This window comes from Sturnira hondurensis, unplaced genomic scaffold (genome assembly GCF_014824575.4).
Source record: "Sturnira hondurensis isolate 20B ecotype Veracruz unplaced genomic scaffold, ASM1482457v3 Scaffold0006505, whole genome shotgun sequence".
In the NCBI taxonomy this organism is placed as follows: domain Eukaryota; kingdom Metazoa; phylum Chordata; class Mammalia; order Chiroptera; family Phyllostomidae; genus Sturnira; species Sturnira hondurensis.
This window is the reverse complement of record NW_028079136.1, coordinates 2,339,552-2,359,796: the sequence shown is the minus strand read 5'-3', so window position 1 is coordinate 2,359,796 and position 20,245 is coordinate 2,339,552. Positions and strand designations below refer to the sequence as shown.

At 49.2% G+C, this 20,245-nt stretch overlaps 1 protein-coding gene across 2 annotated transcripts in view; it reads left to right on the top strand.

The window, feature by feature from the left end:
- Positions 1 to 20,245, top strand: part of INSC (INSC spindle orientation adaptor protein) — a 115,416-nt gene that overhangs the window by 73,430 nt on the left and 21,741 nt on the right. For both annotated transcript variants that reach the window (XM_037050167.1, XM_037050168.1), the window contains exons 7-8: positions 2,236 to 2,361; positions 17,353 to 17,524. In XM_037050167.1, coding sequence (XP_036906062.1) covers positions 2,236 to 2,361; positions 17,353 to 17,524 — 298 coding nt within the window. The remainder of the gene's footprint in view (positions 1 to 2,235; positions 2,362 to 17,352; positions 17,525 to 20,245) is intronic.

The following is a 20,245-nucleotide window of genomic DNA, read 5'->3' as shown; positions in this document are numbered from 1 at the left end:
AGATGTAAATTATCTGTATCTATATCTTGATCTATCTGTCTATAATTTACCTGTAATATCTATCATGTATCTCTATGTATCATATACAGACAAACATAATATTTGCATAATATAGATGATTCAATATAAATACAGACATATATAGATAAACAAACTATGTAAACATACATATATGGATATTTACATCTGGAGAGAGGTCACTAATGACCAGCAGCTGGGTGTTTCTTTCTTCTCACTTTGGGTAGCAACTTGATTTTATTCCAGTTACTCTCCGAGTAAGGTCTTTATGTGAAACCATCATTAGATGTCCTGGGAATGGTGGCAAAACAGGAAGGCAGGGGTGATTTTCCTTGTGGCGCAAGGAAATCAGAGAGGAGGTGTCTCGTCCCACACCAGAGCAGATTTTTATTGGAGAGATCGTGTGCATCCGAAATTGGAGTGCCTCCCTTTGACCTTTCCACTGCCCCCCACGGATTATGTCAGGAGTGCCCGCTCTGTGTGCCTTTAACCCTGTCCCCCCCACCCCCCAATTCACTGCATCTTTGCCCAAATTTCTTCTTGCTGTAAAAGTTACCGGCCTTCCCACCACTCCTTGTCCGTCAGACGTGAGCTCGGTGCAGGCGGGGACTGGGGCCGCTCTGCTCAGTGCCCAGCGCAGCGTCTGGCACATAACAAACCATTAATATCTTGGGCTGCCTGAATGAATTCACCAGTCCCAAGATATGCCCCTTTCCCACCAAATGAACTAGCTCAGAAGGAAGTAGGAACGTAAAGGTTAAGGATCATTCTCAACTGATTATAAAGTGTCAAAATTATGAACGCCCCCGGAGTTGGACAGTCTCATCTAGTCCCTGCGGTGGTGAGCCAGAAGCTCTGAAAAAGGGCCTCTGAGCCTGTCTTTGTGGGGTGCCAGGCAAGGGATGACAAGGGACGGCTCAATTTCAGTGAGACTGTGGGCAGTCTCTGAAGTTCAAGGTGCTTTCCTGACCAGCTCTCACAAAAGGAAAAGTACAAACTCAGCCTCAAGAGTGGGGCTGGTTGGCCCTGAAGGGTGTTGCTTTTTGCCTTTTGCAAACAGGAGTGAAGGTGGTAAAACAGGGACAATGTGGACTGGGGGTGCATCACCCATCTAGATTTCACTTTTTTCCATTACAGGATGGGAATAGAATATAGTATCAATATAAGTAAAACTCCTTTTCTGCCCGCGTAGCTGGGAGGGTCTGAGAAGTAACGGGTGCTTGCTGGCAGAGCAAGAACCAGCACGGGGCATCTAGGCTTCAGCTCCCTTCACCTGCGTCAGCCTTATTTCTGGAGCCTATTTCAGGTGCCCAGGGGCTTGCTCTGTAGGGGCTTCTCAGAGGGAGTCACCGGGTGTGTACTGCATGGGGCTGAGCCTGGCCCTGGCGCCCAGGCCTGCCCTGGCCCTGGCACTTCCGCCCCTGAGCCTCTGGGGACTCTCACCTCCAGCTTGGACTGTCAAGGGTGACATTATTTCTGGAGGTAGCATTTAACTGCAGCATGTATGTGCACATGGGAGTGTATGTGTGTGTGTGTGCATGTGTATGTGTAGGGGAGGAAAAACTCTGTTATCTACTACCTTCCCAGGCTCTCTGGCTGCAAACTGGACTGACAAAAGACAGATTAACAAGAGAAAAACAAACAAGTTTATTAGCATGGATGTGTGGGAGCACTCAGAGATGAGTAATTCAGGGAGTTGGTTAGAACCTCGGCATGTATGGAAGCTTAGTGGAGGAATAACAGATTTTTGGAGCAGTCACAAGACAGAGAAAACGGACCTCCAATCTTGAATCTCTGGGGCAGCAAACTGTAGGAAGGTGAATCTATGGGAAACGAATAGGAGCTAAAGGCTGGTGGTGAAGTTTGTCATGTAAGTTCCTGTGATGCCATCTCCAGGCTGATAAGGGTCTGAGGTAGTTTCTGGTGATTAACCTCGTCCTTCCCAGTAGAGGGGAGAGGGGGACAACTTTGTACATTTGTGTTCTGCTTTCAGGCAAGTAGGAGGATGGCGGGAATCTTCTCTTGTATTTGCTTCTTCCCAGTTGCCTTCAGTTCAACATCATTCTTATGTCCAAGTGGCATAGCTCGGTGTGCCGTATTCTGCCACCCGACAGACTCGGAAGTGCATCTGCTGAGTGAGGGATGTCAATTATTTTTGAACTGGCCTGAGGAGAGGTCTCACAGTGAGGTCACGTGATATTTCATTTTTCTTGGCAGGAGGGTGGGGTCGTCGCACTCTTCAAGGTCTGCAGGCAGGACAGTTTCCGGTGTGTGTACCCCCAGGCGCTCCGCACACTGGCCTCCATCTGCTGCGTAGAAGAGGGTGTCCACCAGCTGGAGAAGGTAAGCAGGTACCTGGCTGTGGGGGGCCTGAGGTCCCTGAGCCAGGTGCGTAGATGGCAGAAAAGACCTCTTGGTGGCCATTTGGGCATCTTCACAGAGCGAGTCACCTGAGTCCTTCCTTTTCTGATGGGGCTGCTGGGATTTTGACTGTGGGAGTTGATGAAGTTGTGGAGGGCATAGGGACTGGGGAGGGTACAAAAGGGCACTCAGCACTTCCTGGGTGGAGTGGCCAACAGCATCCAGTGGGTGGAACAGGACTGAAGGCAGGCAGGCGAGTGGGACATGATGTCTAGGTTCAGGGGGGTTGATTCTCCTTCACTCACTCCAGCAGCAGAAGGAGGATCCAGCTCCTTAGGGAACAGACTGGGCAAGAGCAGGGTGGGCACTGGGTGCCTTGGGAAGCAGGGGGGCTCCACCAAGTCTAGAGACTAGACAGCTTGGGTAAGAGAAAGTGAAGCTGATGTCCGAACACATGCTGGGTCAACGTGGCACAGGGTTGAGCGCGTTTAGGGTGAAGGTTGTGATTTGATTGGTCCAGGTGCCTCAGCTCCAGACCAACCTAAGGCTTCGGGACCAATTCCAGCCATTGCACTCACCTCAGTTAGTAGGATGGAAGCTGTGCCTCCACCAGGACCTGAGTGGGGCTGAGCCTGAAGTGGGTCATGAGGGACTGTAGCCAGGGGCGTCGGGGAGGCTAGGGCCAGCATTTGGGGCAAGTTTCAAGGAAAGATGCTAAAATTTGTATGGAAGAGAGGTAGAAAGTCCTGGTATGTCCTGGTGACAGTTGTGGAGCTTGTGGGGTTGGGGGTAGGTGCCTTGAGTCTGTTCCTGTGACTGGTCTAAATGGGGGTGGGGCAAGCAAACCGCTCCCCTTTCTCTGCCTCATGTCCCACTGTTTGGTTCAGGCTGTCCAGAAAACCCCCACTGTCCTCCAGCTTCTACATTTTGGTCTGGACTCATAGATCATTCTGCTTTTTCCAAATGTACTCAAGATTATGGGACAGGGTCACAGGATCGTGGACTCAAGAGATGCTCTTAGCGGAGGATGGAGGATGGATGGGGAATTGCTCAGTTTATAGATGAGAAGGCTGTGGCTCAGGATGGGGATGTAATTTGTCTGAGGTCACATAGCAAGGTGGGGAGGAGAGAGTGCCAGCCCTCTGGACAGAGCGCCCCTCCCCGTGGGGTCAGAAGCCTTTGAATGTGTGTGCTGCTTAGAGAGCCAAATGGAGCCAGGGCCTTGGTGAGAGAGGCAGATGGAGTCCACGGGGAAAGTGCATCAGGAATCCCCAGCTTCACATGCTGCATATTCCTCTCTTCTGTTTTAAGGTCCTACCTTGGGCAGTAGAAAAATGACCAAATGGGGTTTGTATCTCATCTTTTTTCATGCTGGTTGGCTGGATGAGAGGAGCAAATAAAAGTGACTAGACTCAATTGTCCTCCAAAAGCAGTGCATCTCAGCTGTAAACATTTGCGAAGCAGCAGTAAATTTTCAATTTGGTGAAAAAAAAAAAACAAAAACAGCAGGGGTCTGTGTTTAGAGCTGAAAACCTGTACGAGAAGGCTGGAAGCTAGAGGCAGGTTTTTTTTTTTTTTTATTTGTACTAACTCCCTGATGCTGTTCCAAAGCCAGAATGTGTCTTTACCAGGCCAGATGGGCCACCTGGCTTGGGAGTCAGACCCTGCTCTGCAGAGCAAGAGGTGAAACTGAGTCTCAGTCAGCCTAACTGACTTGCCTAAAATCACACAGTAAGTTTTGGAGAGTTGGGACCTGGTCAGCCTGAGTCTAATGCCCAGTCTACCTCACAGCCTCATTGGTCTGATATTCTCAGAGCATCTGTGATAAAACTCTGGACTACTTTGATGCTCCTGGCCAATGTCCTAGCCCCCCATTCCACCCCCAACTGGCACAGGAGAAGATATTCCTATCTGGGCATGCCCCTCTCCGGGGCAGATTTCTTTCCATACACAGGCAACTCTCATTCCCACACCAGACCTGGCAGAGAGGAACGTTTCATTTCAGGAGTGTCCGGAAGCGAGAGTTGCCTGAGGAGAGCCCCCGTGTGGTCAGAAACAGCAACTACACCGTACTGCACCTGCAGAGCTAAAGTGGTTCCACAGGCATTCTCCTTTCATTTGATGTTTTCCTCAGCGTGCAAACATCCCCATGGCACCAATGAAGAAACCAAGGCCTAGAGGGGTTCACTGACTTGTTGCACAAAATTGCACAGCTTGTAATTTGTTCTTTCAGCAACTATTTATCGACTATCTGCTTTTTGCCAGGTACTGTTCACTGCTGGGAGTATGGCAGTGAACAGAGCTGACAAAACTCCTTGTCCTCATAGACCTTACATTCTAGTGTAGAGCATGGCAATTGATGGATGTGGGCCCAAGGCAACCTGCTGCCTTTTCGGGAACATGTGGCCTATGAGCTGAAAATTTCTATGTTTTCATCTTTATATAGTTAAAAAATCAGAAGCAAGGTTTTATGTCACATGAAAATTATGTGAAATTTAAATTTTGGAGCCATAAAGTTTTATTGGAACACAGCCATGACCAGGTCTCTGGGTGCTGTCTATGTCGGCATTCACACCACGACAGAACTGAGTGATCACAACGGGCCATGTGGCCTGCAAGGTTAAAAAAAAACAAAAACAGAAAAACACTGCTGTCTGGCACTGTATAGGGAATGTTTGTTGTCCCCTGTTTTATCAGGTAATAGGTAACATGACAGTAATAAAAAGAACAATAACCGGCTTACATGGAATGCTTGCTTTGGGCAAGCACTTTGCTGGGCCCCTCCTTCCACTGTGTCATTTAATTGTTGATCCATTGGTGCTATGAGAGGAAGGAAACTCAGACAACCAAGCAGCTTGCTGAAGATCATACAGCTGATAATGGCCAGGCAGTAATTGAATTCCAGCTCTGCTGAGCCAGAGCCATCCTGGGCCGTGACCCACTGTGTGGGTAAGACTCAGATCCAATATTGTAAAGCCAGTGTCCACACTCTTTCCCCTGCATCACACTGCTTTCCAAAACCGTGAAGTTCTAGAGACACCCGGGAAAAGCCTGGGTTTCCCCTGTCCTCTGCCTCTGTCTCCTCCCAGAGACCTGCTAATACCTGTCCCCCTCTGGGACCTGGGTGGCTGAGTGCTAGCCTCAGAGGTTCCAGTGAAGGTGGCTATTGTCAGTACTTAGGGTGAAAGGTAAAGTCCAGGGACAGGCCGGATGGTAGAAAGCCCAGCAGGACAGGGGGGTGAAGGCAGGGTAGAGGGTCGGGGTGCCCAGGGGCTCTTGCCAGCTCCCCACCCACCAGGCAGTTTGTGCCCTAATGAGCTCCTTTCAAAGTTCCAGCCTTCCTGTGATTTACTGGCTTGGCCTCCTCAATGAAGCTCGATTAATTAATTGGCAGTGAGAAATTGTGCTGAATTTGGTGAAATTCATCTCCGTCATACAGCTCGCTGCTCACCACCCCCCAAACTTAAAGAGGTTCATTAAATCATGCACAGATGTTGGCGGCAGTGATGTGGGTCTAGTCAGGTCACCAGACATCCCATCCATTCCCGGGCCTGCTGCACGGCGTCAGCTCTGCTGGGTTTGGGGCATTTGGAGTCATAGATTCTGTTACCCACGCATTCACATCAAGTCACGTAGTCATCTGCTTCTTCATTCCTTGCCTCATCCGGCCAGTCACTTCCAACTCTGTCACTGACTTGCTCACTCACTTACCCAGCCCCCATCTAATCACGCTACTGATTCATTCTTTCATTGCACTTTTCCTGTGAAGCAGCCGGTGCAGCAGGGAGACCAAGGCCTCTGGGAGTCCTGGGCCCAGCTGCTGAAATGGCAGAGACTCTGGGCAGGAGGGAACGGGAGCAAGGGGGTTGGCGAGGAGTGCTGATGTTCTAGTGCCTGCTCCCTGCAGGGCTACAGGTGGGCAGAAATAGGTAATATTTGAAAAATAAAGTTAACAAGTGTTTTCTTATCATTTTGCTTATCTGACTCTCACAATCATTTTCAAGGAAGGCAGGGAGAGATGGTTCTGGCCTTTTTATAGAAGGGGACGTTGAGGCTGGAAGGCATAGGGACACTGGGAGAGGCAGAGCCTGGGATGGGACCTGCACGCTTTTGCTCCCTGCCAGAAGTGCAGGTTGCTACAACTCCCCCCTCCCAGCTGAAAGAGGCATAGTATGCAGACCCAAGGCAAGACGACTTTGTCATCTTGATTGAGTTGGTTCTAACATGTAAGTGAGGCTGGGTAGGGAGCCAGGAGCTATGAATGCCAGGCAAGAAACACTTGCAGCCTCTCCTTTGCCTCAGGGTGGGAGGGAGGGAGAAAAAGAATGCTTTTGAATGGAGATCCAAGATGATCCCACATATCTCTTTGGGCCTTAACTCAGGTAGGCTTATCACTTCTTTCACCTCTCACCCCCATGGCACAGGCTTTCGGTTGCCCTGGGGAATCGGCTAGAACTGGGCAGAGAACCTCAGGGTGCCAGGTCAGCTGTCTGTGCTGTGACTGGCCATTAGGCAGATTGGAGTGCAGACTGCCACTATCACCTTCCCCAGCCCTGCAAATGGGCTTCCCTACTGCCTAGTCCATCTTTCCTGTTTGCAGGAGGTTGGGGGTGGTGATGGGGGGACTTGAAGAAGGCCAGGATGTGAAGAAGTGAGAACAAAATTAGGCACACTGCCCCATCTTCCCCTCCTTCCCTGCCTGTAATGCAACCATTCATGCTGAGATTACTAGCCAGTATTGTCTAGACTGAAGGAAGGCCCAGCTGTCTTAAGTGCTGCAGTTCAAGTGCAAGGTGCAACCTGAGTCTGGAGATGGCGTGGGGCCACCTGGTGGCCTGAGTCCTTAGTGTAGCAGTAGACGAAAGCTCTTTGGTGGTCCCCACGCACTGTACAACAGCGGCCTCTGGTGGTCAGAAGTGGCAGTGGCAGTCCTGCCAGGATGCTTAGGGGCTGTTTGCTCCTGGAACTTCGTCAGAAACCAAGGGCAGGGTCCGTGTGTCTGGTGTGTGTCCTGTGTATTGGCGGGAAGACTTACAAATGCAAGACAGCAGCATATTCTTCTTACTGAGCCAGGCTCTTCCAGAAGGAGAATGTGGATACATCTTGCAATGTAATAGGTCTCCAACTTGACTTCCATCAGCAAATCATCAGCATGCCTTGTTGGATCAAGGCATCAGCATGCCTTGTTGGAACACCACACTTAGCCTAAGCCTCCCACTTCTCCCTGGGAAAACTCCAGACCCCTCAGCCACTGAAGGACCCCTAAGAGCAAGCTGCCCCCAGCACACTGCCTCTTGGGTAAGCAGGACTGCATGCCATGCCCAGCTTCGCCCCTTACTCACTCTGTTTTGACCTGGCAACTCTCCAAAGCCCAGATGAGATGTGAGATCTCATCATATGTAAGTGGTATGATAAACCCTGACAGGGAGGGGAGAGGGTGACGAGACAGAGGAAGAGACCTAGGGAGAAATGAGGGTGGGGGGAGACAGGAGGACACACACAGATAATGAACACCCCCCCCCCCCTCATTATCCTTGGGCTGCATCAAAAGCACAAAGAAGTTTGCAGCTTTGTGGGAGCTGCACAAACAGCACCCTGGCTGCGACTTGCTTGGGTGTATGGTCGTTTCTCATGATGATTTTCATTTTCTTTCCCTGGTGAGTAATGATTTTCTAGCATTTTCCCACATTCTTACTGACCGTTTGATTATTGTCTTTTGTGAAATGTTGGTCTGAGACTTCTGCCCACTTAAAAAAATGGAGTTGTTTGTCTTTTTCTTATTGAATTTCTTTTTATAAACTTAAAAAATATTCTACATATGAGTCCTTTGTCAGATAGATGTATTGAGAATATATATTTTCAGCCAGTGGTTTGCTTTTTCATTCTCTTAATGGTGTCTTCTGATGAATGGAAATTCTTAATGTTCATAAAGTCCAATTTATAGATATTTTCTTTTGTAGTTAGTACTTCTTGTGTACATTTGAAACCTGTTTGTTTTTACCGACTCACAGGTACAGTGAACAGACTGGCAGTTGTCTGTTCTCTGGGGAGGGAGTTTGGGGGTGGCGAGTGTGAAAGGGGAAGGGATTAAGACTCACAAATCAGTAGTTACGAAATAGGCACAGAGATGTACAGCACAGCATAGGGGATGTAGACAACAATGTTGTGATAACCGTGTGCGGTGCCAGGTGCAGGGGCCGCGAGACTTATTGGAGGGACCACTTTGTAAAGTGCACGATTGTCTAATCGCTGTGCCGTGCACCTGAAACTAATACAAAATAATACTAAATGTGAACTATAATTGAAAAATAAAATATGTAAAAATAATGCTTGTTTTTTCCAGAATTGTGAAGATAGCCTCCTAGTGTGTTTCCTCTAGGAGGTTTATTTTTGTACCTTTTACATTGAAGTGTGTGATCTATTCAGATGAAAATTTTTTCAGTGGTGTTCAAGGGTGAGTGTTTTCCAAGTGATATTCAGTGGAAGCAACACCATTGATCCAAAGGGCCGCCCTTTCGCCCCTGAACTGCAGTGGTCGTTCTGTTCTAAGAAAGTGATGATGTGTGTGCGAGTCTGTCTTTGGGTGTTTTCTGTTCCTGCAGTGTCTTTGGCCATTTTTTTTGTGGGAGCCAATATGGCAGTGGTTGAGTTCCTGAATAACGGAATAACAAAATAATAATATTTTGTATTTAGTAATATAAATCCTACAACTTTGTTCTTCTCTAAGGTTATCTTGGCGATTCTATGTATATTTTAGAATAAGCTTGTTAATGTCATGAACGCAACTGCTGAGATTTTGATTGGAATTTCTTTAAATATATAAAGAAATTTTGGGACAGTTGGCATTTTGAACAATAAGAGGTATTCTGATCAATAAATGCAGTATACCTCCCGCCTTACACAGACTGCCTGTAATTTCTCTCCGCAACACTTTGAGTTTTTAGTGTCGACATCTTACACATCTATTTTAGACTTATTTCCAGATATGTTTTTATGCTGATGTAGGATTTTTAAATTTTTATTCATTTATTTATTTTAAAGATTTTATTATTATTTTAAATTATTATTTAAAAAGAATTATTTTTAAATTTTTATTTATTTATTTATTTTAAAGTTTTGATTTATTTTCAGAGAGAGCGTAAGGGAGGGAGAAAGAGAAGGAGAGAAAAATCAGTTGGCTGCCTCTTGCACGCCCCCAACTAGGAACCTGGCCTGCACCCCAGGCATGTGCCCTGACTGGGAATCAAACCGGCAACCCCTTGGCTCACAGGCCGGCACTCAAACCACTGAGCCACACCAGCCAGGGCAAAATTTTTATTTTGTAATTGTTTGTGGCTAATTACATAAAATACAGTTTTGAATATTATATCTAATTTCCGTGCCAATTAATTTGAATGGTGCTTTTGGATTTTGTACAGATTTGGATTGTGTGCAGAGGTACACAGTTTGAGAGCTGAGCACTGTAACAGTCGGCTTCCTCTTTTCCAACCATTACACCTTTTTACTTTATTTCCCTGTCACACGGCCTCAGCGAGGGCCACTGTAAAATGTCCACTAGGAATGGCAAAAGTTGGTGTCTCTGTCTTGTCACTGATTTCGGAGGGAACGATTTTAACATCTGATTCCCTCTTTCACCATGGAGTGTGACATCACTATCATTTTAGGAACTGGAAGACCACGGCTCCGAGAATGTAAATGTCTTGCTCGTGTCCCCAGGTCAGCAAGCAGCATGGCTGCCTTGTGAACACACCCAGACTCTTCTCCTGGACGTCTCCGGGGACGTCCACTGTCCTGCAGGCCCCTCCGGAAGGATGGTGTTCAACCCGGGGTCCCCACCGGTGCTACTTAAGGAATTTTTTAAAACACTCTGCCAAGACTCCTCCACCTCACACCCATTACATCAGAACTTCTCATGGTGGAGCCTGGGCATTAGTATTTGAAACCTTCCCTGGGTGATTCCAATCGTCTGAGAACGAGGCCGAGAACCGGTGAGCTGGAGACCTTTTGGTGCAATTCAGATCCCAGCTGTACCCAGTGGTGCTTTGCTGAAAACTCGATATTTTCACTTTAGCACATGCCTAATAATTATGGCTAATTATGAGCCATAATATTAACAATTGACATAATATTAACAATTCTAACCCCAAGGGAAATGGACAAGGTCTTAGGGACCTCTTGATGCCCCCTCACAAACTCCAGTCCCCTCACCCCCTCACCCCCCCCCAATACCTTCAGGGCATCTGTTTGACAATCTGCTATAAGGGAAATTATATATAAGAGAAACCATCTGCTTGACAGGGAAATTATTTTCTTTTTATATTATTAAGTGATTTAATTCTTGATTTCTTTCCACCTCAAAGACTCAGTTCTTTCTACCTCACTGACTTGCTTGCCAAACATCGTCTCTTTCATCCACCGTTCCATTCCCTGTTACTTATTAATATTTGTATTTATCCACTTTGGCACTTAACTTTTAATCAAAGATTCTTGTTTGAAATAGTAAGAAAAGGCTGAGAGGGGTCTGGGACACATGAGTCTGGGAGGAGGATAGAGGCCTCTTTCACTTTCTGTAGCTTTTATTGAGTTGTTAGCTCTACCACCTTACGGGGAACACCTCACTGCATAAAGCGCGGCTCACAGACTCTGTCCTGAGCCTTGTTCTGGTCTGGCTTCCATCCACGTTCAGATCCTGCTTCTGAGTACACGGCCCACGGGCTCGTTTACTCTGGGCAAAGCCTCGCTCTGCCCCTTGGCTGACCCTTGTGTTTGCTCCCTCAGATGTGACCCTTGTTTTCCTCTCTGATGGTGATTAAACTTCCCCTCTGGCTCTTCCCTGGGCAAACAGGTCCATCCTGCCTGGTCCCAGGAGCAGGAGTCCAGCTGCTTTGTACTTCCCCATCGACTGTTTTCCTTTTTTATGCAGAATGTCGGTGTCTGAGTGGATGGGAAGAAGGAGGACGTTTCAAAATCTTTAGGTCATGCTCCCTCCCTGCATTTGCATGATTCTGTTTGGCTATTGCAACCCAGCGACCGATTCCTCTGCCTTTCTCTACAGACTAAACATGTAAAAAGGAACTGGAGATTAGCAGACCAGCACCAGTGATATATGCTGGGCCTTTGTAGACCAGCCTGTGCCCTTAGATATCCCCACAGAAGCCACGTGGGTGACTTTCCAGTAATCAGTGGGAGCACACCGCTCACAGATCTTGGTGGTGTGTACTATATATTTGGGGTTCTTCTGCCCCTTGTCCCATTGCTCAGGAAGAACCTCAGTGTTTCCTGGGCCTGGGCACCCTCCGTGTCCATTCTCCAGGGGCAGCGGTCTGGCTGCTCAGGTGCTGACCCGGCCCTGACAGCCTCACCACCACTTGCCTGTCCTCCCATGAGGGAGGTTGGCCACAGCCCAGGCCCATCCCACTCCATGTAAGAGCTAATTACCTATAAGTAGTCCCAGCAGCCATTTCTTTAGGATGTGAAAGCACTTTGATTAGATTGTTCTCTTAGCATCACTATGTTTGTGTCTGTGGGTGGGAAGTGGGTGCTTTGGGGATGGAGGTGATCCAGAAGTGGGACCAGTGTCTGGGGAAGCTGGCCTCAGGCTGGGCTACTCCTGGGCTCTCTGCAGTGGCTGAGCTGAGCAGCCTCCACCGACCAGGCCCTCTTGCCAGCTGGCCCTCCCTCACCTTCCCAAGGCCCTGCATAGGGAGCACAGGCTAGGAGAGGGGACTGGGAGGAAGCCCTGGCCTTGTCATTAACTTGCTGTGTGGCTTAGGCAAGCTCTTCCCCTCTCTGGGCCTCTGTTTCTTCATCATTCAGCCTGCACTTGACCAGTGAACTGCTATGGGTCAGGCCTCAGCTAGGTGTTGGGGACCACAGAGCATTTAGAATGGAAGCTTCCCAGAGCATCTCAAACCTAGTGCAGGGATGAGCATGCCCACTGATAATAATGGTCCACCACCAGCGCTGTGGTTGTGTTCAGGTCAAGGTGGGTGGGCAGTGGGGAGGACAGAGACCTTCTGTCTGGGGGAGGCCGGTGCCTGTCTCTGGAGGAGGTGGTTTCTCACCTGGGTCTGAGAGGGGAGCGAGGAGGAAAGACATGGAAGATGACCACTTCAGGGGTAAGTGCACGAGGTTTGAGGAGCCTGTGGACTATCCAGGCAAATTGGTTTTGGAGTTAGAAAGATCCAGCAGCAGGTCTGAAATGGAAGAAAGTCAGGGATAGAGGGCCGGGTGTGTGTGTGGGGGGCCAGCATGAGGGGGAGGGTCATCACGAGGAGTCACTTTAGGCTGCTAGGGTTTGGGCATCGTGGACTGAGATGGGGCAAAGTGGGCAGGTGACAAACCCTGGCATAGGTACCTTAGATGGATGCAAAATGGAAATTAGTAGTTAGCTAGGGAGGAGCTGAGCCCCCAAAATCGGGTATCAGGGAGTCCCAGGAAGGCAAGAAGTCTGAGATGGAGAGAGTTCTTTGCAGGTGGAGGTGGGCCAAGTTAGACTGTGAGGCTGGGCTCTACACCCGATAAACTCCCAACTTCTTTTAAGCATGTGATGCGTCTCTCTTTCTCTCTCTGTTTTTCATGTCTGTCTTTGTTTTTTATCTCTTACTTCTTCCTGACTCATCTCTGTATCAGGGCTGAGGACAGCGCCTCTCACAAGGTATGTGCTCCACTAATGTTTGTTGAACTATAAAGAGACTCAGGGATGAGACTTTCTCTCTCTCCCTTCTGAGGGATTGTCGTTATTCATCTTCTTGGTCCTGGTCAGGAATTAAAACAGGACATACTCTGCTTTTAAAAGTTCCAGTTCTGGGCTGCACGATCCAAGGCTGTCGCCAAAGGTGGGAAAATTTGGGGGCCCCAACCTAAGAGCTGAAGCTCTCAGCAGGGTCTCAGTCCCAGAGGAACCTGCAGGAAAGAGGTAGGATCAGGGCCCCTGGTCTAGAGCCCTGACTGCCGCAACCAGATGGGAGTGAGGTGGGATGATGGCTCCACCTTGTGGCAGGCATTGTGCATGCGTTATCTCAGTCACCCTCCAATGTCCTCTAAGGTTGGTATTTTTATCCCCATTTTGTAGATAAAGGCTCAAAGTAGGTAGAAAATTGTCTAGCTAGCAAGATACAGGGGCAGGAATCATACCCAGGTAGGTGCAACTGTCTAGCATGTGCTGAAGCTACAGGAATTGGTTAAGGGAGCCCAGAACCCAGTGCTGCGGGGCCCCTTAGAGCTAACCAATTGGAGCTGCTGAGATAGAGTTGGTGGCAGCTGGTGGCAGCAGGCTAAGTGTCAGGTTGATAACATTGGCGCCAAAGGCCTGGGAGATAGACCCACATGACGATTCACCAAGTAGAAAAATGCACGAAGAAGCACTTCATAGAAGAGGAAATCCACGTGCTAGAAACCGTAACCCAAACCAAAGCAAAACAAAAACATATGAAAAAAACTTCCAGCATCATCGTAGTAAATGGAGACATGCATATTAGAATAACAATTTTATACACCCAGCCAAATGGCAAACGTTTAAAATCTGACACGACCAAATGCTGGCAAGAATATGGAGTTAAACGAGTTAATACCTGGCTGGTGGGGCTGTAGACTGCTGTAGCTGTTCTGCAAAGCGGTTTGGCAATGCCAGCAAAGTTACAGGTGTGCAGGTTCGACGGGATGGTAGTCCCCCTCCTAGACTGAGGCTGCCAGAGAAACTGGCAGGTGTGCCCCAGAAGACATTTAGAACATTTTTGGCAGCACTGTGCATTATAGCAAAATGGGGAAATGACTCAAATGGCCACTGACAGGAGAATGCACCGATGAATTCTCTTTTCAATTGCAATTGATTTATACAATGAGACACTACACGGCGGTGACCTCAGCCCCAGGCATCAGCAGGAAGGAGTTTCCCAAACATCATGCTGACTGGGGAACTCTAGCACATTTCTGTATATAATACAATCCCCTTTATGTCAAATGCAAAACCTTGTAAAACTGAACAGTATACACATTCAGACCATCTCTATAGAAAACAAGGAAGTAACAAGCACATAATTCAGGGGAGTGGCCCCCTGGCAGAGAAAGGCAGAGGCAGGAGATCAAAAATGGTGTTCAAGGGGTTCTCTGCTGCTATTTTATTCCTAAGATTAGATTCTCCAGACATTAGGTGTCCACACATACATACAGTACAGATGTGCATTGCATTTCTTTTGAGGCCTTATGAATTTGCAATATCTATATGCTCCATTTTGAAAGGATGACAAAGTTCATAATTAATAAATTACCAACGGTGATGTGAAGCATCCAAAACAAGTTAGCGGGAATGTGAGACAGTAGGCGGGTGTGCAGACAGGACACCGGATCCTCTTCTCTGGGAAAGCTAAGGGCAGAAGAGAGATTGCAGGTTGGAGTTGGGGGCACTCTCCTGGGGTCACGGACCTGTGGAACCCACGTTTCCAGGCTGGCCATTTTTCCACAGCTGCCCTTTGCTGTTGTGGCCTTTGCTCACGACACGCCCTCCATCTGCATCGCTCTTCCTCTGCCTTTGCTCAGCTAAGGTGTCCTCGAGGCCTCTGTCAAGTTTTACTCTCTTGAATCTATTCCCTGTTTATGAAAAGCCTGCCATTTGCCTGGCCTGGAGCAGCCACAAGTGAGCAAGCTGTGGTCCCCAGGCTTGCAGAGCTTCCTGGGGAACGGGACAGACAGACAGGCAGACAGGCAGACAAGAGAGCAGAGAATCACATCACGGTTGGGCCTCTCCAAACTGCAGGTGCGTAAAGTTCACTGCAGACCTTGTTAAAAGGCAGATTCCAGGTCTCCTCAGAGTCCAGTTGAATAGGTCTGAGTGGGGCCCAGGAATGTGCTTTGGAGAAACCCCAGTGCACACCTGGTCCACAGGATCCCCCGCTGGAGAAACAGGGCCAGTCTGTGTGATAAATGCTGCCATGACAGCAGATGTGCTTGGGTGTGAATTACAAGGAGGGCCACCTCCTTCTTCTGGGCTGTGGGTGTTAAGTCAGGGTGGCTTGCAGGAGGCTTCCTCTCCCTCACTGGGAGTCATGTCACACAGTGGCTATTGCCCCACTGTCCCCTGCCCCTCCACTCCAGCACAAGGCCTAGCACACAGTATGTGCTCCGGGAAATTGTGCTTGGTGGGTCTGCCCAGCAGCATTCTGGGCTGGGGAGCTGGCCTGGTGTCCAGGCCTTGGGCAGCACCATACCCATGGGCACCATCAACTCTTTGGCCTCTCTGGTGTTTTCCCATCAGCTTGTCCCCAAGCATGGGTTGGGGACTCAGTTTGGGTTTGACCAGCGTTCCCAACTGGGTTGGGGATGTAACTCCATCAGCGTCCAAGCTGAGATTAGGGAGACTGGATGATTGATGCGTTCCCCTGTGGGAGATCCTGCCTGTCTGGCTACAGCCTCGGATGGTGCTGGAAGGAGGAAAGGGATGAAGGCCAGACAGGCCTAAGAGGTTTCTTTTGTTGGCAGTGATAGGGCTGTTTCCGACTTCCAGGCCTGAGCGAGGCCCTTCTCCGAGGGCCTGTCAGTCAGACAGCTGGCAGGAACCGGTCCCGCCAGGGGTGGCCTGACTGCTGTTTGTCCTCTTTCATTAAGCACATCCAGGTGAGTTTCACTGAGGACAGTTCCCTGGGCTCTTGTTTCCACATTTGTCTCTTTTGAGTCTGGGATTGCCAAAGGCTTTCAGAGCTAATGGACCTTACAGTTCCCAAGAGCCATTTAAGGGAGGCTCAGAACTCAGTGGTGGAAATTAGTCAAACAACGCAGGCCTCTGGAGACGGCAGGAGCTGATTGACAGGAAGTCAGGGTGTCGAGCCTCAGGCCTGAGGCAGGTGTGGGGAGCATTTCCCCAAAGCGCCTCCTCCCTACTCCCCGACTTCTTGCAGGGAAGGACCCCTTGGTTCCTGGCTGCAGGCACCTGAGGCAGGCTGGTGTCCCGGGGCTGCAGTAGCACTGCTGAGCTAACCTTGACTAGTTACGGCCCCCCTTTCTCCCAAAGGTCTCATTCACCGACACTTGGTGGAGGCGGAGGGCCTGAGCTCAGGAGACACTTCTCTGAGGCGAGTCGAATGTCCTGTTCACAGCCACGGGCTTTGAGGCTGGGACACTTGGGTTAGAATCTCAAGCTGACTAGTTTTAGAGTCTGTGATTTGGGACATGTCAGTGAACCTTTCTGTGTCTCCGTTTCTTCACTGGTAATCCAGGGATGATACTGACACTGGCCTGAAAGGGTTACTTCAAGGATCAGGTAGGGCACTACCTTATGCACTTAGAGTGGTAGCTGGCACACATTAAGCACTCAATAAGCAGAAGCTATTATTAGGCCAAGAGCCAGTCTGAGTGGGGCAGAACTGGGCAGCGAAGTCTTTATCTGGCGCTCCTGCCCCACTGTGCCCAAGTCTGCTCCTCTCTGGCTGGCAGAGAGATAGCCCTCCAGGGAAGCAGCCCTCTTTCTGGGGAGGAGGGTGGTGCAGGAAGGTGGGGAAGGAGAGACGTTGAGAGGAAAGATGCTGACCTCAGCCTGCTGCTAACCCAAGGGAGGGAGGAGAGAGCCAACATTTGTCAAGCATGCTTTCTGGATCTGCCATTACCTGCTTCATCTTCTCAACCCTGCAACACCCTGTGGGTGTGTGAGAAGAACAGCATCGGAAAAACTAAGCAATGCCATATCATACCATGCACGCAAGAGGGGCCAGGATGGAGCTCTGGGACGGGAGAGTGCTAAGTGACTGTTTCTTCTATGAGAGATGACCAGGGCCTACCCCTGGGAGGCTGGGCTTGATGCCTGCTCTCTAAGAAGCCCATGGGAGCTCGCTGATCTCTGCTGGAGCCAAAGGATAGGCCTCCAGAGTCTCTGGGGATCCAGGGCTGGGCCATGAGGGGTCTTTGATTCTCCATCTCATGACCATCACGGGCAGTGGTGTTTTCCCAGGATACCTAGGCTGTGCCCTCTCTCTCCCCCTGCAGGTAGACGGCGTTCTGTGCTTGGCTGACATCCTGACCGACGACAGCCACTCAGAGGCCACTCGGGCTGAGGCTGCAGCTGTGGTTGCCCAGGTCACTTCCCCACACCTGCCTTTCACCCAGCACCTCAGCAGCTTCCTGGAGAGCATGGAGGAGATCGTGACAGCTCTCGTCAGTGAGTCATGCTGGGTGGGTGGGAACCGCTGAGGGAGGGAGCCTTCCCACAGTTGTCTTCAGGAAGGCCCAGGAAGATCTCGCCATGCTGCACACGTCTGTGGCACAGGTGACTGCGGCAGCTGAAGCCCCATCGAAGCGTCAAAGACAGGCTTGGAATAGCTCTGGTGTCAAGTCTTCCGTTAAGATGCACGCACCCTTCTGGAAGCTCCTTTATTGAGGTCAGATTGGGATGAATTGGCCTTTACAATGAGAGACCAGGGCAAACCCCAGAGAAGAGGGGACCTCAAATTTTGAGGTTTAAATTTCAGGTACTTGGTCAGAAAGGCTCTGATGATCTTGTTCCTGCAATCTCAGTCTGTTGTGCCCCACGGACGTGAAGGCAATGACTGGGGTTGACAGCTTCTCGGAGAGCACCAGTTCAGCCCCAATGCTACCTGCCACTCCATCATGGCCTCAAGTCCTGGGGCCTGGAAAGCATTCACTCTTCTGGGTTTCTCTGTTCAGACACATGTCCTCCTGGCAGGAGAATCACAGCCCAATATCAAGAACATCCTCTTCCTCCATCTTTCTTTGCAAAACTGCAGAAACTAGAACTCATCTGGGTCACAATCCTCAGGAAATTTGTTTTGCAAACCACACCCTCACATTCTTAGCTTTGTAAGTGGTGGGGGTGATCTGTGTTTCTGCTTCTATCCTCCTCTCTCACTGTCCCTTCATGCATATCTTATTGAAACTGAATGCCAATTAATTTTGTCACAAAATGTCAGGTTAGCGCCAGGGTGGGGAATATCTGGAACAGCACGAATCTAGGGGCAACACAGAACACGGGCCTTGGAGTCAGAACACTTGGGTTTGGACTTTCGCCCTTTCATTCACCCATTCTGCAAAGAGCTACGGCCCAGCAGCCCTGTGCAGGCACTGGGTGAGATGCGGCCAACTCCCTGCCACGTCCCATTGTAAAGCTCACTTTACAATTTTCCTAATGTATAAAACAAGGGTTTGGAACCCATTTCTCTCAAGGGGTCCTCTAGTTCTAGAATTTGGAGAATGTACAATTATTTTGCACAAAGCAGGCTCTTTACGGCTGATTCTAGTCCCTGGGGCAGTGGCACCCACAGGCCCCATGGGGAAAAATCAGTTTGCCAACATGCACATTTATTCAAAGTCAAGAAAATGCAGAAGCCAGTTATTAAAAGTCTCAGCTGGAGGGAACTCAAGAGATCATAAACTTTAATGTACACTTTATAGGAGAAGAAACCAAGGTCCTGAGAGGTCACGGGGCTTTCTCAAGGCCACAGAACAGTGTTAGGGCTTACCTCTGCTGGGAATGTCACATTCAGTCAGTCACCAGAGCCAGGCAGGGAACATAAATGAGTTGAGAAGTCTGGATGGACGGAGGCAATAAGCAAATTTGAGTCCTTTATGGAGCGGAAAGGCATCTGCAGGGACTAAAGGGGGACAGTCACCAATAAACTCCAGCTGACTTTTGCCATGGGGGGAAGGCTTCTTTTTTTAAGGTTTTATTTATTTATTTTTAGAGAAAGAGGAAGGGAGGGAGAAAGAGAGGGAAAGAAACATTAGTGTGTGGTTGCCTCTCACATGGCCCTCACTGGGGACCTGGCCCGCAACCCAGGCATGTGCCCTGACTGGGAATTGAACTGGCGACCCTTTGATTCTCAGCCCACACTCAATCCACTGAGCCATACCAGCCAGGACTCAAAAGGCTTATTTTTAAAGATAAGACAAAAATCCTAAACTTTGTCGAGAATCTCCTAATTTGTAAATGATTTAAAAAACCATTTAAACATCGTAACATATAAATAAAGTCCAAATGAACTTTCACTATAGCCATTCCTACTTCTTTGCCTGGACTGGATCTCTCCCGAGAGAAGAGGAGACTCCCTATTTACTTCACTCCGAGGAAGATATATTGTGGCATCTGCCCCGAGAGTCAGCAGATGGGAGCTATCTGCTGGGCAGGGCGCCAGGGCTCTGTTCTTTGGTGGGAAATAGCCCTCCAACTTCTTGCCATTCCCTGGAAACATTTATAAATGAGTCACTGGACTCCTCAATTTAATCTTCCTAACACATCCCAGGTGACTCAGACTGTAAATGTGTACCAGATCAATGTGCACCCAAATTAAAAGGCACTTAGATGGTTGTGTTAATTGCTGTGTCGGCAGCAATGGTGACTGCATAAGAATGAGGGTGGGTGTTCAGACCCAGGAGAGATCCTGAAGCATAGTAGGCGACTGAGTCCTATGGTCTCACCCTGACCTCTGGATGTGGGGAGGTGGCCTGGAAGGGGTTGGTTTTCCCTCCCCTAATAATGAGAGGACAGGGCAATCATCAGAAAAGGGGGGTCAACAGAGTTCTCCATTCCTTGGCTCGTCCATTGTCTTTAGCATGGATGCTGAGATGGATTCTGAGTTGTTTAGTGGTCACCCCTGGGTGGTGGGAGCGGGGATGCCCAGAGGCAGACAGTGCCCTGCTGGTGGAACTGAACCCTGGATCTGCAGGAGCATCACTGGGAATACATCTTAGGCCTGGAGACAGGAGGCATCCTGGAGGACAGGAAGAGTGGGGACTTTGGAGCTAGGCAGTCCTAGATTTGATTCTAGGTTTCAGCAATTGCCAACAATCCTCAAGTCCAAAATGTTGGGAAATCACTTAACACTTGGATCCTCAGTTCCTTCATGTAAAAAACCATGGTAGAAAT